General features: G+C 33.7%; 1 protein-coding gene across 8 annotated transcripts in view; it reads left to right on the forward strand.

The window, feature by feature from the left end:
• Positions 1–17,458, forward strand: part of CDH18 (cadherin 18) — a 905,084-nt gene that overhangs the window by 663,734 nt on the left and 223,892 nt on the right. For all 8 annotated transcript variants that reach the window (XM_070587164.1, XM_070587159.1, XM_070587166.1 and 5 more), the window contains one exon: positions 4,188–4,482. In XM_070587164.1, coding sequence (XP_070443265.1) covers positions 4,188–4,482 — 295 coding nt within the window. The remainder of the gene's footprint in view (positions 1–4,187; positions 4,483–17,458) is intronic.

Here is a 17,458-nt window from a genome sequence, read left to right on the forward strand (position 1 = left end):
TGTGGTTGAATGAAGCTTTATTGATAGTCTTTTTAACTTAACTTTTTACATGTTAATTGATGCATCATTAAAACTGATGGTTATGCATTTTTTTCATGAATAGACTTATGTGTTAGTTACTGAGAGATTGTTATTATTTGATATTTTTTTCCTTCACATCACTTGTAAATAGTTCAATTGAGTATTATTTCATTTGCTTATAGTTTAGCTAAAATATAACACATTCTGGAATAAATGGTGCATAATAAGTTTCAATAACTTGTATTTCCTATTATTCTCACATTTCTCTCATGCTGTATCACTTGTGTCTTATGTGTGGGAGAAAATAATAGTGGAATTACTATATAATATCTCTGACTTTAATTCTGTCTTCCACTGGAATATTGTAAATATAAGTTTCCTACTCATAGAAAAGTACGTAAATTATGTAGCCTAAATTATTACAATTTTAAGTCAGTGACCTATCTTTTTAACATAGCTTGAAGTCCTAACTAAAACAACTTTCGAAATTAATTACTCTGCCACCATCTTCTTAACCTTTTAAAGTTATTCTTCCCTGAGGGATAGGATATTATCTTAGTGAGGAACTCTGCATCAGATTGAAAGCTATAAATTTTTAGGTCCTGATCCTAATGTGTCCAGGGTGAATAAATAGTTTTCTGGGGAACTCATGTGAGTCACATTAGCTTTCTAAGTGCCATAGGTTATGATGTAACACTATGACAGAGACAATTTATTAAAGTACTGCCAGAGAAGTGTTCATTTTGCTTTACTCAGGTGACTATGTGTTCTTTTCTTTCTTTCTTCATTCTCCTCCCTTTTTCTGTTCTTTACAAAGCAATTAATTAACCCCACTTTATGTGATCAGATACGTAAAGATTATCACTTCTTGCTTTAGGACAATATACCATCCATCTTTCAGCGTAAAAACGCCACTCACTTTGTAAAACCTCATGACTCTAAAAGTATATTCCCACCACTGTGTGTTATGAAAAGACCCTGCTACTGTTCTGTCAGTTGTATTTCTAAACTGCCTGCTAAAAGGAGTTCATTGTATAGGACTAAAATCAACTTTATCTTCCAAAGATTTTTACATATTTCAATGTAAAAAATGATAGAAATCTCTCTTAAATACATGTAGCTGGCTAAATGTACAATGTAATATTTTACTGGTTACTAAATCAGTACCATGTCTATATCCAGAGTATTTCTGCTTAACATGCTCTACTCCAGTCTCTTTCACTGGTGTCTCATTGCTGCCCACACTCCAAGATGACACATTTTTATTCTGATTAATTGTTATCTAAGAGACTTCTCTCCATGTTTTGATTTCTACCTTTACTACTACCATTACTGCTCACCCAATTCATTCATTCATTCACTCATTCATCGTTTCTTGCCTTACAAAACCTAATACAAAACATGTGCTCTTCTAGTATCTTAAAACTCACTTGTTAAGCAACATGAGACAATATAGCCAATGTTTCTCTCAGGGGCCACCTCTGTTGCAGAGGGTATGTTGCAAACAGAACTGAAGATTTGAGGTTGGATATGGTAGAGAAGAGGTAATCCTGAAGGTAGATCACTTTGTTGCTTCACGAATGGTTATCATCATAATCATATAAACTATTAATCAATTGACTAAATGGCACTGTGATGATTTCCCATTAGTGTAACATGGAAACTAATCATTTCAAGATTCCACCGGGCCAGCTGAGAGATTAAAAAATCCACTATAAAATGATCATCTACATTATTTAAATATTCAAGCTAAGTATTATCGACAACTTACATAATCCAAGTACGTTTTTATAATATTTTGATGTAACTTTTACTATGTTATCCAAAAATATAAACACTGCTAAATTACATTTCACTGGTTGTATTGCACATCTATTTTCAAATTGGACATAACTTCTAAAATACTTAACCTAAGTGATTTATTAATTCTAAAACGTTTATAAATAGGAAACAGATTCAGGTCTTAAAATATAAAGCAATAAAATTACTGGCATTTTTAAAATCTGAATTACTTAACCAGTATCTGTATAAAGCATAGAGTATATAATCTTTTTCTAGATGAATTAGATTGGCAACTTTACTATTTACGTACTTCTGTTGCTGGTCTACATATATAAGCCCTTTCTTCTTTAAATATAATTAACTATTTGTTATACAAATCTTTAATCCAAAACTAAATCATATCAAATTAACCTCATTAAAAACATAGAAGAGTATGCAAATATATCCTGAAGGTGTGTCAATTGTCACATCTTTCTGAAATTAGTTGTTAGAAGGCATAGTACTTTCCTCAAAACTGTTTTTTATCAGTTTATTTATACAGATTTATAATTTGTATATAATATAGCAGTAGCTGGTAAATCTATCTTACCATCTGCTAATTTAATAGGAACTGTTCCAGAAAAGGTTTTAGAAACCTTTGCTCGGTGAATTTGTTTCTTTACTTTGCTATGCTTTGGTTATGTATTGAAGCAATGTTGAAGAATATGAAACAGGCTGTGTCGATATTTTGTAGGTGTCTGCTTCATAAATGATAAATCTTTACTTCTAGATGCTAAAATGATATGTCAAGAGACATAAATAAATAAATACATTTTCATATGTGCATACAACCGTCTCCACATAACTCATTCTGCATTCTGCATTTACTAGTTAATTTACTAACAAAGTGTACACATTTAAAGGCTATGTTTTTCTTGTTTTGCTAATATTTTTACTCCTTTTTATAAGAACTCTAAAAAAAGTAGTTTTGAAATGATTTAATTTGTTGAATCTTGCTGAGTGATTCTCATCAGAATTTTCTCCCTGTTTAGATTTTGTGTTTTCACTAAAGAAGTAAAATTATTCCTGTTGTACTATCATTTATGTTTCAGTTGCCTTTATTTTTCCCATTAAAAATAGTCCTTCTTTCATAGTGTATTATCTTTTTTTATATTTTTATCTTTTTAAAAATGTCTTCTAAGACTTCAGAGACTTCAAAATAAACCTTGAAAATGTTCACTTTACTATGGGCAAGAAACCAAAATGCTATGTGAACAAAGTTATATTTTTTCAATGTTTCCAGGTGTCAGAAATGAGCAAAAGGGGAGTAGCTGAGGTTTTGTGACCAGAAAGGTTTCATATGAAAGATAAGTGTTCAGATCTCTTGGGAAGTACAATTCTTCAAATACATGTTTGCAATTTGAGAAAATGCTACAGTTGTTGCTACTGTGTAGTAGTGACATTCCTGGAAATGTTTAACTCAATATTGATGTCACAAGTTATAGTAGAGTGTTAAGTACGAGCAATACACTGTTTAAAAGCATTTACTGAAGTTTAAATGAAAAAAAAGTAGTTTATGATTATCTTAATATATTATTTATCTTTCTTATTGAAGACCTCTTTTCTGCTGAAATATTACTTTTCTAATATCTGTTCAAAGAGTATTCAATCATTTTAGCTTTAATAAGTGAGAATTTACTAGTGTATCTTAATTAAAAATTAAGACTGACATTGATTAAATCCATCACTACTGTTTAAGTTAAATTTTCATAATCTCTAAAGAATGCAAATATTCTACCACAAGCAGTATATTCTTTTAATTCTAAATCTAAACAATCGATGTCGAAAGTATTCTTTTTATTTTTTCAAATTAATAAATTAATGCCTCTTTAACGAATAAGTGCCTCTATTGTGGAAATTTTAGTAATTAATTTTGATCTCAATTTGTCCTATCTTATTTGTTTTTCTAAATTTAAGGTTGAAATAGAATGTGAACAATTAAGTTAAAAAAACATAAAACATTATTCCTACAGGTATGGAAGGCAGCAATGATTTACTGGTAATTTCTTTTCCCAATTCTATTCTGTATAGTTAGTAAAATGTTGATTTAGTAGAATGACCTCAAGGATTGTTTTTTTAAAATAAGTATTGTTTATTAATTTCTCTTAAACCAAATTGGATCTCTTCTATAGATAATGATGAAAATTATTAATAATATCCATATTAATACCAAGTGGAGGAAAACTTCAGAAAAATAAATGATCCTAGTAACACACAGAATACTGTGGAGAGAAGAAAAGTCGTAATCAAACTACGTATTAAATTATAGATATGGAATTTTCAGAGAACACCACGTGAGATTGGAATATAATTGCATCTTAAATTGTTCCATTTGTATTTTACAGCTGCACTCCAATTCTGACAAAGGTGATGGATCTGTCAAGTACATCCTTACTGGAGAAGGTGCAGGGACTATATTTATCATTGATGATACCACAGGTGACATCCACTCAACGAAAAGCCTAGACAGAGAACAGAAAACCCACTATGTGCTTCATGCCCAGGCTATTGACCGGCGGACAAACAAGCCTCTTGAACCTGAATCTGAGTTTATCATCAAAGTGCAAGACATTAATGACAACGCTCCAAAGTTTACAGATGGACCATATATCGTTACTGTGCCAGAAATGTCAGACATGGGTAAGGGCAATCGTTTTTATACTTTGGCAGTCTTATTTTTGAGGACCCAAAAATCATCTTTTGAAGACCAGTTTTGAATTGTGTGTGTGTGTGTGGTGGGGGGAATTTCAAGATGTTCCAAAATATTTTAATAATTTCATGTGGCTTTATGTGTTAAAGAATATTGGGTCTAGCTGTTATAACATTTATTAAAATGAATTTCTAACTGTACAAGTGTAAGTAATGGTTTAATCTTAAGAAAAAACTAAGATAAATGGGAAAAGACTTGCAATTCTTGCTTAATTGACAAGATTCTTTGACCACATAAATTCTTCATGTATATTGTTAAGATCATACTGCCACATTCAAGGCGACAACTTGCATAGATGAAGAAAAACAGTATAATGCCTGAAATCTCTTGCTACGTCTTTTAAATTTGCAGTTTATGACAAAATTATAATAGTACTAATAGTACAAGTAATAGCTACATTCATCAATAAAATTTTCAGGTACTCCTAAGCATTTGCATAACATTTTAAAATATACAACTCTATGAAGTATTTTGAATACTACTTAAAGATATAAAAAACTGGCATAAAATACTTAAGTAAGTTTTCTGAATTCACTTGTCTAGAAAATGACTGAGAAGAAATTGACTCCAGGTTGTCCTGCATGCAAAGCCTACACTGCAGTTGATAAATTATGATCTAGGTTTCCAGTCACTCTGGTGATATGGGGCTGTCCCACCATTCACAGATTTCTGCGGTCTAGTCATTTCTTTTATTTTTATCTCATATGATGAATTTTTAAATGTAATTAAAATAAATTTCCACTATGATAATTTTTTGACTATCTCTGTGAGACTCTAAGCTTGAATTTAGAACACATTTTTTGAACAAAGATGTTATATATTTAAGTTTACTATATATATATGCATATTATTTTAAATTAAGGTTATTTTAGTCATTAGTAATATCACTTTGTGTAATCATATACATCAGGTTGGTTATTTTTTAATTTGGGAAAATTTTTCCAGCTTATTGAGATATGATTAACATATAGCACGGTATATGTTTAAGGTGTACAGCATAGTAACTTTTGTATATTGTGAAATGATTACTACAATATGTTTAGTCAGCATCCTTCGTCTCATATACATATGGTTTTTCAATGGAAGATTATAGTTTCTTCCCCTCCCAACTCCATCCCATTTTAGTTCTCTTGAACTAGGCAGATAGTTCCTGAAACAGCTGGGGACACGTTAGAAAGGGAGACTAAGTTCTTCTTGACCAGAATCTCAGGAGAGAAAGCAGTTACCAAACTGGCTCCCTCTGGACCAGAGGAGAACACAAGGACCAGCCTCAGAGAGCTGTGGAGAGGCCCAAAAGTAACTCAAGCTCATTGGTCTCTAAGGAAAGCTAACAGGAGACTGAAGAGCTCAACACTGTTAATGCTGGCTGGTGAGAGTTTGTGTGGAAACTCTAGAACAGACTTCCTCTTAGCGCATTGTCAAAGGACTGACCGCCCATCTGCCAGTACACTTCTGTCTGACAAAAGCAAAGAGCTCTATGAAGCCACCATTTTTGAGGATGTCACTGGTAAGGTACTTCCAGAAGCTATGTAGGAACCCCAAGGAGCACAAGGAAAACCACCACAACAATAGGGGGCAGAGCACCAGAGAGTGAAAAACATGGATTGCTGTTGAGCAACCATTACCCAGAAAGACAGTGTATTGAACAGTACATAAAAAGAGCACTCGTGTTTTAAGAGCACTACAAGGAGATTTCTGTAACTCACAGCCACGTTTTCTACAAATAAGTAAACAATAAAAAATCAGTATATGGACTAAAGCATGAATGGTCACTGATAAAACCCAAATTATTGTCCTGGAACTTGAGAACATACCAGACTGGAAGAGATAACTAAAAATGAGAGAGCAAAAATATGGAAATGATGGGAAAAAAGATGAAACTTGGAGGATGTGTTCATTAGAGCTATCATTTGAATAACATATGTTCCCAGAGAGCAAAAAAGAGAAGATGAAGGAGAAAACAATAGTATTTTTTCCTTGAGGTGAAGAAGATACTGAATTTACAAATTTAATAGATTTTCTGAATTCCAGAAGGGGTTAATCAAATAAGAATAAAACTTAGGTAAATCCTGGCAAAGTTCCTAAAGCCTAAATATAAAGAGAAAATTTTACTACCACTCAGAGTTTTTAAATTACCGACCAAGGAAAAAATATATTCATGTCATATTTATCACTTGAAATATTGGAATCTGGTCGACAGTTGAATACCATTTACAGCCTACAGAGAAAAGTCTGAAACCCAAATCCTTTGTTCAATCAAAACATGATTCATTTGTCAGGGTGAAAGTAATATTTGGAGAAAGATTCAGAAAGTATATCATCCACCGACCTTACCTAGAAAAATATTTGAGAAAATAGTTGAAATTGAAAGTAGTTGAAGTGAATCAGAAAAGAGATGGAAAAGCCAAAGAAAATGACACAAAGAGGAAAAGAGTTATCAGACATGCAGACTGAAATATTTGCATGTGTGTGAACACAGTTAAATCTAAATGGGTACTTTGAGGATGCTAAAGGATACTGCACAGTCTAAGAATCATGAAGCATAAAGGAATTATTGCAGCAAAGGCTGTAGTTTGAGGACTTGGGAACAAGTCAAGACATTTTAAATTCCTCATCTAGGGCTTGGAGAGGAGGATGGGGATGAGCAATACCTAGGTATTCTTAAATTCTTTTACAGTGACGTGTGTGAGTGAGGGAGAAATATTTAATACTTGAAAGAGTAGAGAAAAAGGACAAAGCAGAGTAGGCTTTAAATCCCTCTACTATTTTAGTTTTAGGCATGATTCTGTTGAAAGAGTGTGGCAAGCTTTAGGATGAACATTAGAAATTGTGTGTGTATGGGAACTCTATTTTGGAAAAAGAAACATCATAATAGCATCTAATGCATATTGTAATATGAATGTATAAAAGGTGATATGAAACTTAGTGGAAGGAGAAATTCACTTTACATTGTGTGCTCAAGGATGAGTGATATTTGCATTGACTATAAGTTTAGAAACAAACAAACAAAAAAACTAGTAATATTGTGGGGCTGGCCCTGTGGCTGAGTGGTTAAAGTTCTGTGTGCTTCGTTTCAGTGGCCCGGATTCGCAGGTTCAGATCCCAGGCACAGACCTATACATGGCTTGTGAAGCCATGCTGTGGTGGTGACCCACATACAAAATAGAGGAAAATTGGCAATGGATGTTAGCTCAGAGTAAAACTTCCTCAGCAGAAAAACAAACACAAAAACTAGTAATATTGTAGAGGAGGGACCAGTGAATAATGGCAGGATAGACAAATCCAGCCTGCTGTCTGTTTTTGTAGATAACGTTTTACTGGAACAAAGCCATACCCATTTGTTTAAATATTAGCTCTGATAGTTTGAGCACTGCAAAGGCAGAGTTGAGTAGTTGCAACCAAGAGTTTATGGCTCACAAAGCCTAAAATATTTACTATATTGCCTTGACAGAAAAAATTCACCAACCTCCATTGTAAGGTATTTCAGGGATGAGGGTGGAAGCAGGAGGAACAATTGGAGGATTGCACTCTAGTCCTGATAGACAAGGCATCTGCTGATCTAGGGTGGTGAGTGTTCTGACAGCCCTGCTGACTATACACATATGCACAAAAATGTGGCATTTGCTACAAAGGGTAAGATCGTGCTTCTTCCCTTTAGGTGGACACCGTTAATTATGTAACTAACATTCAACCTCCTCTTCTGTGTTACTAAGAGAACTCAGTTTTGTTCAGTGATACGATGCAGTGTTAACTGTTTACCTCCTACCACTTACTTCCATCTAAGAATAGCCATGTGATGTAATTCTAGATGGTAGGATGTTATGTGTAGGCCAATGGAGTGGAGCTTCCAGGAAAGATATAGATATCCTGAGAGAAAGACACACTTGGCATATTTCACCCATTGCCATTTTCCTTTCTTGTTGCCTAAATGCAGATGTGGTATGGAAATGCAGCAACCAATTACAATCATAAGGATGAGAGCCTCTTGAAAAGGGAGATGAAGCAGAAAGATAAAAGGGCCTGGGAGAATAATCCTGTCACAGAACTGATGCTCCAGCCCTGTCCTGCCGATCTCAAGAGCTTTCTTAAGAAAGTAAAGCTCTCTATTTAAGCTCTTTAGTTGGATTTCAGATACATACAGTTACACTGAGTCTGAATTGGTACTTAGACAAATTCTATGTTTTAACATGGACCAAGTAACCAACGAACTGAACCTAATGCTGAATCCAAAGGAATAGTGAGAAAAGTTTCAGCATCAGATAAGAAACAGTGATGCCATTTTCCATTAAGTGCCTTGATGTGGGAATGATAAAGGAAACCTTCACTCCTTTCCTTTCCACTGGATAATTGTGATGCTGGACAATTTTGCTATGGCAGCAGTTTTCCTTTCTGCCTGTGATGTAGCTGACCGTTGATTTCAGAAATCGAAGTCTTGCTTCCTGGCAACTGTAGAATCAATTGTATCCATACAGGTGCTGATCAGCGGATAAAAGGACATTGGACCTTTTGAATGTAGACTTTGAGTTCTATAGAAAATTTAAAATTGATTGCCACAAAACAACCAGTTAGTTTTGCCAGAGTCTGAGACTATAGAATACTACAGCATTTGGGATAATCATCACTGAAATAGCTCCAACGAGTATTTATTGAGTACTAACTATGTGCCAGGCACTGCATGCCGTTTGCAATCATTTCATGTTTGTATCATCATGAGGGCAGTATTATGATTGTCCTTGTTTTACAGAGGATGAAACTGATACATAGAATCAAGTAATTTGCCCAAGATCGTATGGTTAGTAAGAAGAGCAACTGGAAAATATGTCTAAGCTAGGCAGAGATTCAGCTTTTGAGTTCCCAGTTTTTAATATAGTTAAAAATTTAAAATCTGGATCAAGTTATTTGTGGAATAATTTTAACCAAAAAACTGGATGTTTCAGAATCCATTCAGTTTACTGAGCCAGTGGTGAGGGTTCCTTCTTGATTTATTAGACTAGATTTGATATTCTTATATTGTTCCTTTTGTTTAAGAGACAGGATTTTGGGATGACTACATACCATAAAGAGGAAAATTGATCTGCAACTGCCTGGAAGTGAGGGAGTAGCCATTTATTAATACTAGAATCTAATTCCCAGGGAGTCCAACAGAAACAGCTTTTGCAAAGAAAATCCTTCTCACAATCCCAAAATATATATATCAAAGATAGTGTGGAGAAAGACAATAGGCAGGTTCCAGAAAGGTATATGTACCAAAACCTTTGTAAAGATTTGAAATCTTTGAAAAATCTCTGAAAAGTCTTCATGACACAGATAGTGTGGACAATGAGGCAAATGAAATAGTCTAGGGCCACTTTCTGGAGTGGAAAGTAGCCCGTTAACTGAGCTAAGGAGTGGAGTTCAGATGGAGGACCAGGTGTGGTCATGATGTGGGACAATGAGAGTTAGTGTATTTTTCCCTCCACTTAAGGACAAAGTAAATGGTAAACAAATCCATGATTAGACTATAAAAACGGAAACTTCCAATCCTTGAATAAATACACAACCACTAAAAAAACAAAACAAACAAGTGTAGTGAAGGACTTTTTAATGTAAGATATGAATACAATAACCAATAAGAAATGACATAAATTTAAATGAATAAACATTTGAAAATATAGATGTCAAATAATTACGCTAAATCTACTAAGAGGAAAGATAAATTGAAATACTTAGAAACATACAGGGCTGACAAAGGACTAATTTTTATTATATAAGGAGCTATTTTTAATAATAAGAAAAAATACACTACAACCAAATAAACATGGGGAAATTACATTAGCAGGAAATTCACAGGAAAAATAGACCCATGTTAATTATACAGGGAACCCCTCAAATTTCACTACTCTAAATTACTAGAAACCACAAAGAAGAAGGAGATACCAATTTCACCTACCAAGTGTGGAAGTTTGATGATTCACAAGATTGTTAGTGTGCGGAATGCTTAGTGGAAAGGTGAATTTTCATAGTTTTTGGAGGGGAATCTGGCAATATCTATCAAAATTTTAAAAAGAACATGTTCTTTTGTTGAACAATCTCTATTTTAGAAAACTATTCTATAGATGGACTGACATGGATATGCAAAGGTGTATGTAAAAGGTTGCCCATTGAAGAATTGTTCATAGTAGTGAAAAATTGAAACACTTAAAGTACACTGATAAGGAAGTTTTCAAATAAATGATTCTTCAAACATATACAGGAACCCTAAGCAGCCTTAAAATGAATGAATTCAAACTATTTATGTTGACATACAAAGATCTATATTATTTTAGTGAGAAAGAAGTTTTCAGAAATCCTTGTGGAAGAGTTCCAAATTATGTTAGAAAGTAAAGATGTGTTGCAGAATACACATGCACATACACAGGAAACACCTGAAGGAAACATGCACACACATGCACATGGGTAAATGTCAGTCTAAAGAAATGGGTTACAGCTTTATCTGGTATGAGAGAAATACATTCTTTACTAAAATAATGTATACACATGTTATTTATGAAATGATGAAAAGTAAAATGGAGATTTGTCAGAATAAGCGAAGAAATTTTTAACAATATTTATGCTTAACTTAAAGCCACATCAGTTTTTAATACTAATAAAGGCTAACAATAGTGTAGATAGGTGATGACAAAATTTTATCACCATGTAGTGTCTAATAAGATCATTCTTTTTACCATATACTCATTAATTGGATTTTGACTCATCCAGTCATTTAAAAAAATCTATCTCCTTATATTTCTCTAATTCTTTCTGAGAGAGGGAGAGAGTGAAGGTATTTCATGTGCTGAGAACTGTGATAGTGGCCAGTAATAAAACAAGGCCCCTAATTTGAGCATGCTGAGGACATATAAACAGAAAATGTCAGAATGCTGTTTGATAAGCAAAAAATAGAGGAACCGTAAAGTTGGACAGGAAGCCCAGCGTACAGATTAGAGAAGATGTCCTCATTGAATCTTAAACTGAATTACATTGAATCTTACTGGGATTTGTCAGACAAGGAAAAAAATGGGCATTCCACATAGAGGATACAATGATGAAAAATATTTCTCTCTTCCCTGTGGGTTTATAGTTGACTTAGGGGTTTGTGTGGGTGTGTATGTGTGTATGGGGGGGGGGGCGGTGGGTGTGTGTTAAGAGTGAATAAGCAGGATCATTGTGCAAATGATGAATTCTCTGTAGAGCTTAGCAAAATGTGCAATGAGAATACAGGGAAGGCAAAGAAGGCACCACCAGAGACTTCCTGGGTGAGCAAGTTTGTATCAAATTATTGTTTTTTGTATATCCACTGTGCTAAGTAATGGTCATGGAGCCCTCCAAGGGCTTGTTGTGTGCTATATTGCCAGTGTGAAAAGCATAATGTGGTTGTATATTTCTGTCAGTGGGTAATAATCAGCAAAATCTGTGGCATTCTGGATGTTTTAATAAAGAAAGATACAAAATAAACTGAAATAATTTTAGATGCATGTTTCAATATAAGGTTTTTCTTTATCTCTTTGATTTACATCATGTAATTTCAGTTATTATCTAAGGACTCATATCTCCCTAGGGCAGGGCTTTTCAACCTTGCCATTATGAAGTTTTGGACTAAATAATTCTTTGTTTTATGGGCTGTGCTGTGTATTGTAGCATGTTTAGCAGCATCCCTGGATTACACCCAGTAGATGCCAGTGGCATCCCTCCCATTAGCGCCATATTTGATGTCTTCAGACATTGCCGAATGCTCTCTGAGGGGCAAAATTGCCCTCAATGGAGAGCCACTGCTGTAGGAAACATGCTAGATAAAAGAATGAAAACGTTTCAAAGTAGAAATGTGGATCGGAGAAATGATATTTGTTACATTTAGAGTCACTTCCAAAGAGAATCCCATAGTGTTAAAATCCTCATGCCATACATTTTATGACCCCAAACTATTTGCCCATTTAAACATTTTTATGTTTAAATATTACTTACCATATTCAAATGCATGATATTATGAAAACAGCCAGGAAAACCACTAAACAAAGTTAGATTATTGTACTCACAGATAGAAGAGCAGTGATGTGGCTACTTGAGAGGCATTATGGCTCTCATTTTTAAAAGAAAATATGCCAGTTTTTATAGCATATATTGAAACAGACTATTTGAATTATGATGGGCATCTGTTAAAGCTGCTGGCTGTCATTTTGATGTTTTTTAACCTACCTAAAAATGTGACCAAATTCAAGAAAGGGAACATTTGTGGACAGAATAACATTATAATATTATGAAGGGCAAATGTAACCTGAATAGGCCCATGAAGAGACTTGTATGCATTTTATCACTGCACATTTAATATTTGCTTTTCTGTGGTATGCACTACATTATCATTCCAACCTTGATGACTTTACCACTTCCTACAAATTATCCTATAGAAGTACTTCTTTAACTTGGTTTTATAACTATATTAAATGTCTAAGTTTTTGAAAACTGAGACTTAAGAATATGAAATGAAAAGTTAATAATGTTAACTGTCATGGCGCAAAGAAGAAAATAACCATGAGATGAAACTATACTTGTTTTGGGAATCAACCTTCAAATGCATGTGTGACATTTTAGAAATGAAGATAGGAGGAATAAAGTTGTATTTGTAAACTGCATTGCCATTCTCAGGTGGAAAGGCATTGTAAGAGTCTTAAGACAGTTAGCAAGATTACACTGATATATTGTTATCATAGAAAAGCTGGTAAAGGGGTTTCTTTAAATTATGTGTGTTGATAAATCTCTTTTCTTTAAAACAATGAGTAATTTTTTCTCTTTATTTGTTTATAAGTATACCCAAACTTCAGCAATTATAGTCTTGCTTTCCCCTGGAATCAGGAGTTTTTAGTACAAATTTTAAATTTGGTTGTATTGCAGTCACTTTAAATTTTCAAAAAATTAATTTATATCTAGAAAATGTTTCAAAGAAAACCACACCAGGTCACAATCCAATTTGCTTGAAAATAAATTTCACATCTTTTTTATTTTTCACAGAAATATGTTGATAAGAAAGTATATAAATCTCTACCTATTCTCTTTTGAATAGTAATAAAATATACCTACAACTAAACATTATTTAAAAGCATTTTAAAAATTATGACAGATTAAAATAATGGTTTTTAATTTATTGAAAGAAAATATTGCATTTTATGGAAATCATGAGTATATAATTTATAAACTGTTACTTCAGTGAAGTACTGAAACAGTTTGGCATATAAGAAATAGGATATGAAGTTTTACTGTATGACTCAAGCTCTGCAAGATTCCTTATCTTTGGAGATGTATTAAAACTCCCTTTGTCTTTTACATATGTTCTTTGTTCCCCTCCAATCTCTAACCTCAGGCCCGTTTCTATTTGCTGCTGTGTTCTTTGTTGCAAAGCAACAAGAAGAGACACCAGCTGTCCTTACTTTATTGTGCTGCTTGTTGGGGGACTGATTTATTTCTGCCCAAACATCTTGGGACCTTCACCCTGGCTGTCTTCCAGGATTCTAGTAGCCATTTTAAAATCATTACTCTGCGGCATAATCTTCAGAATGAGATCATTTTAATAAAGTGAGGCTGACACTACAATTCTACAGGGTAAATTAGAATGCCTATGAGGAGTCACATACGATAACCAATGAATCATATATTGGACAAAAATTTCCAAGTTTCATAACTTTTTTATTCTCATCTTCCCATAGCTTTTTTTTTGGTGTTAGTGAGCTATCATTTTGCAACAAACTAGTCCACAACTTAGTGGCTCAAAACATCATCCATTTTACAATGAACTGCCAGAAAGAGAAATTAAGGAAACAATCCCACAAACAATAGCATCGAAAAGAATAAGATATTTAGGAATAAATTTAACTAAAGAGGTGAAAAATCTGTACACTGAAAACTATAAGGCATTGATGAAAGAAATTGAAGAAGACATAAATAAATGGAAAGATATTCTGTGTTCATGGATTGGAAGAATTAATATTGTGAAAATATCCGTACTGCATAAAGCAATCTACAAATTCAATGCAATCTCTGTCAAAATTTCAAGGACGTATTCTTCAGAAATAGAAAAATCAATCCTAAAATTTGTATGGAATGAGAAAAGACCCCAAAAACTGAAGAAATCTTGAGAAAGAAGAACACAGCTGGAGGCATCACCCTTCCTGATTGCAAGCTATATTACAAAGCTATAGTAATTAAAACAATATGGTATTGGCATAAAAACAGAGAGCTAGATGGATGGAACAGAATATAGAGCCCAGAAGTAAACTGTGCATGTATAGTCAATTAATTGTTGAGAAAGAAACCAAGAATATATAATTGGGAAAGGACAGTCTCTTCAATAAATTGTTTTGGGAAAACTGGACACTGATATGCAAAAGAATGAAACTGGACCACTATTTACACCATACACAAAATATTGACTCAAAACAGATTAAAGAATTGAACGTAAGACCTAAAATTGTAAAACTCATGGAGAAAACACAGGGGGTAATCTCCCTGATGAAACTATTAGCCTATTCATTCAACCAGTAGCTTTAGCCTTACAACTAACTGCCAACATCATTGGTCTTGGCTGTGATTTTTTGGATTTGACACTAAAAGCAAATGCAACAAAGGCAAAAATAAACAAGTGGGACTACAACAAATAAAAGACTTCTGAACAGTAAAGGAAACCATCAACAAAATGAAAAGGAGATCTGTGGAGTGGGAGAAAATATTTCATATGCATTCTTAGGGCAGCATTTCAAGAGTGTGAAAGCAGAATATTTAAGGGTTTAAGAGGAGGCTCAGGAGTTCTACTACTTTATTTTTGCTATATTCTGTAATTGTAACCACATCACTTGAAAAGCTGTTTTGTAAATATTTATTGAATAATTGCATATAGACCCTTTTGACCTACAATTTTGTCTGAGGGAAAATTTTTGTTAAAATATAGCCTCTTAATTTTTTGAAGGCTGCCCTGGTGGTCTAGTGCTTAAGATTCAGCATTCTCACCACCACCTCACGGGTTCATTTCCGGGTTAGGGAACCACGTTATCCATCTGTGGATTGTCGTACTGTGGGTGCTGTGTGTTACTGTGTTGATGAAACGTATGCCACCAATATGTTAAATACCACCAGGGTCACTCATGGTGGACAGGTTTCAGCAGAGCTTCCAGACTAAGACAGACTAGGAAGAAGGACCTGGCCACCCACTTCTGAAAAAATTGGCCATGAAAACCTTATGTTTAGCAGTGGAGCATTGTCTAATGTAGCGCCAGAAGGTGAGATGATGGCACTAAAAGACTGGGCAGGCTTCCACTGTGCTGTTCACAGAGTCAGAATCTACTGGACAACACTAACAACAGAACATTTTTTGAACGTCATTGTTCTGATAACTGGTAAAAATGCATTATTGATTCATGGGGTAGTGGTTAATTTTATTTTCCTGTACATAATTAAATTAATTGTAAATTCCAGAAAAGTCACATGAACCAATCTAGTCTCTCACCTTTATTTAATAATTGATGTGATCCACCAGATTACATTTTATGCTACTGCTGATTCCTTAGTTTCTCCTTTTACTTTTTATGAAAGTAGACTGGACTTGGAATTCCCCAATAAAACCCATCAATTCATAATAGAAAATACTTCACTGGAATAGATAAATTCTTTCACCATAAGCTGGACCCAATTCCTAAAACTTAATTCTGCACATCGTGTTTTTAAAAAAGTGTATACAAAGAATGATTTCCATACATACATGAGGGTGTATACATTACCCCTCAGTGCAGGAAATTTGAATACAAAGCAAACCGATCAGAGTTTTGGCAGTTCTAGATATGTTTACATAGTTGTAAAAAGTGTAATAGGTGAAATTTTCATAGTAACCAGTGGAACATTCAGATATGTCAATTGACTTTGGAACTTAACACTTCTCTTGATGGAGATAATGGCTTTTTAAAAAACAAATGTAACTTAAAATTCCTACTTCTAGCGATCTTAGAGCATCCTGGGCTTATTCCTTTATCACTTACCACCTTGCATTATACATTACTTTGAAGTTTTACTGATATTTTACTGGTCTGTAGTTGCCTTAAATTTTTTTTATTTCATTTCTTCACAGTGTACCTAAAAAATATTGCAAACATAATAGTCAATAAATAAATAAAATACATATAAAATAAGCACAAATTATATATACTTTTCATAGAGGCCCAGAACAATTATTCCATGTGATATTTTTCCTGATTTTTGTTATATAAACACATGGATATAATTATTTACTTATTAAAATCATTTTTATTATTGGCAAAAGTTTACTAACATTTTATATAAATTCATCCAAATAATGACCACCTTTGTTGTGTTGTTGTTTCTTTCTTTTTTTCTTTCCTACTCAAGAAATAGGTCAAACCAAAAGTCTCATAATAGATACTTACTGTTACTCAATTATCACTGATAATATGAGCTGGTCTATGCTATTGCCCCTGTATTTTATTAAAATTTCATAAATTGAAATTATTGTGAAGTTTTATAAGTTGAAGAAGATTTTTAAGTGTAAAATCACTATATTGAGTATATGCTGCCTAAATTTCCTTCTAAAAGCTTCGATTTGCAATAAATTCAACTTTTAATTGAACTTGATTTCTAATTCTATTGTGGAGTTTGACTTTCTTTTTTGAGACACGATTTTTAGTTTTCTCCATTTTGTAGGAGTCAGGTACAGAGTGGTGGAACAGCAATCAGGTGAAGGGAGCAGCCCAGGGGGAAAGAGGTGGCCCAGTGAGAAGGAGCAATGTCAGGGCCTCATAGATTCCTGCTGTCATCTTTGAGATGTTGTTCCCACTGGTTTTCAGTGGTCAGTGCTTGATAGTCCTGGCCTCCTGCCATCTGTCTTAATTGCAGGTT

The sequence above is a fragment of the Equus przewalskii genome, chromosome 20, assembly GCF_037783145.1.
Source record: "Equus przewalskii isolate Varuska chromosome 20, EquPr2, whole genome shotgun sequence".
In the NCBI taxonomy this organism is placed as follows: Eukaryota; Metazoa; Chordata; class Mammalia; order Perissodactyla; family Equidae; genus Equus; species Equus przewalskii.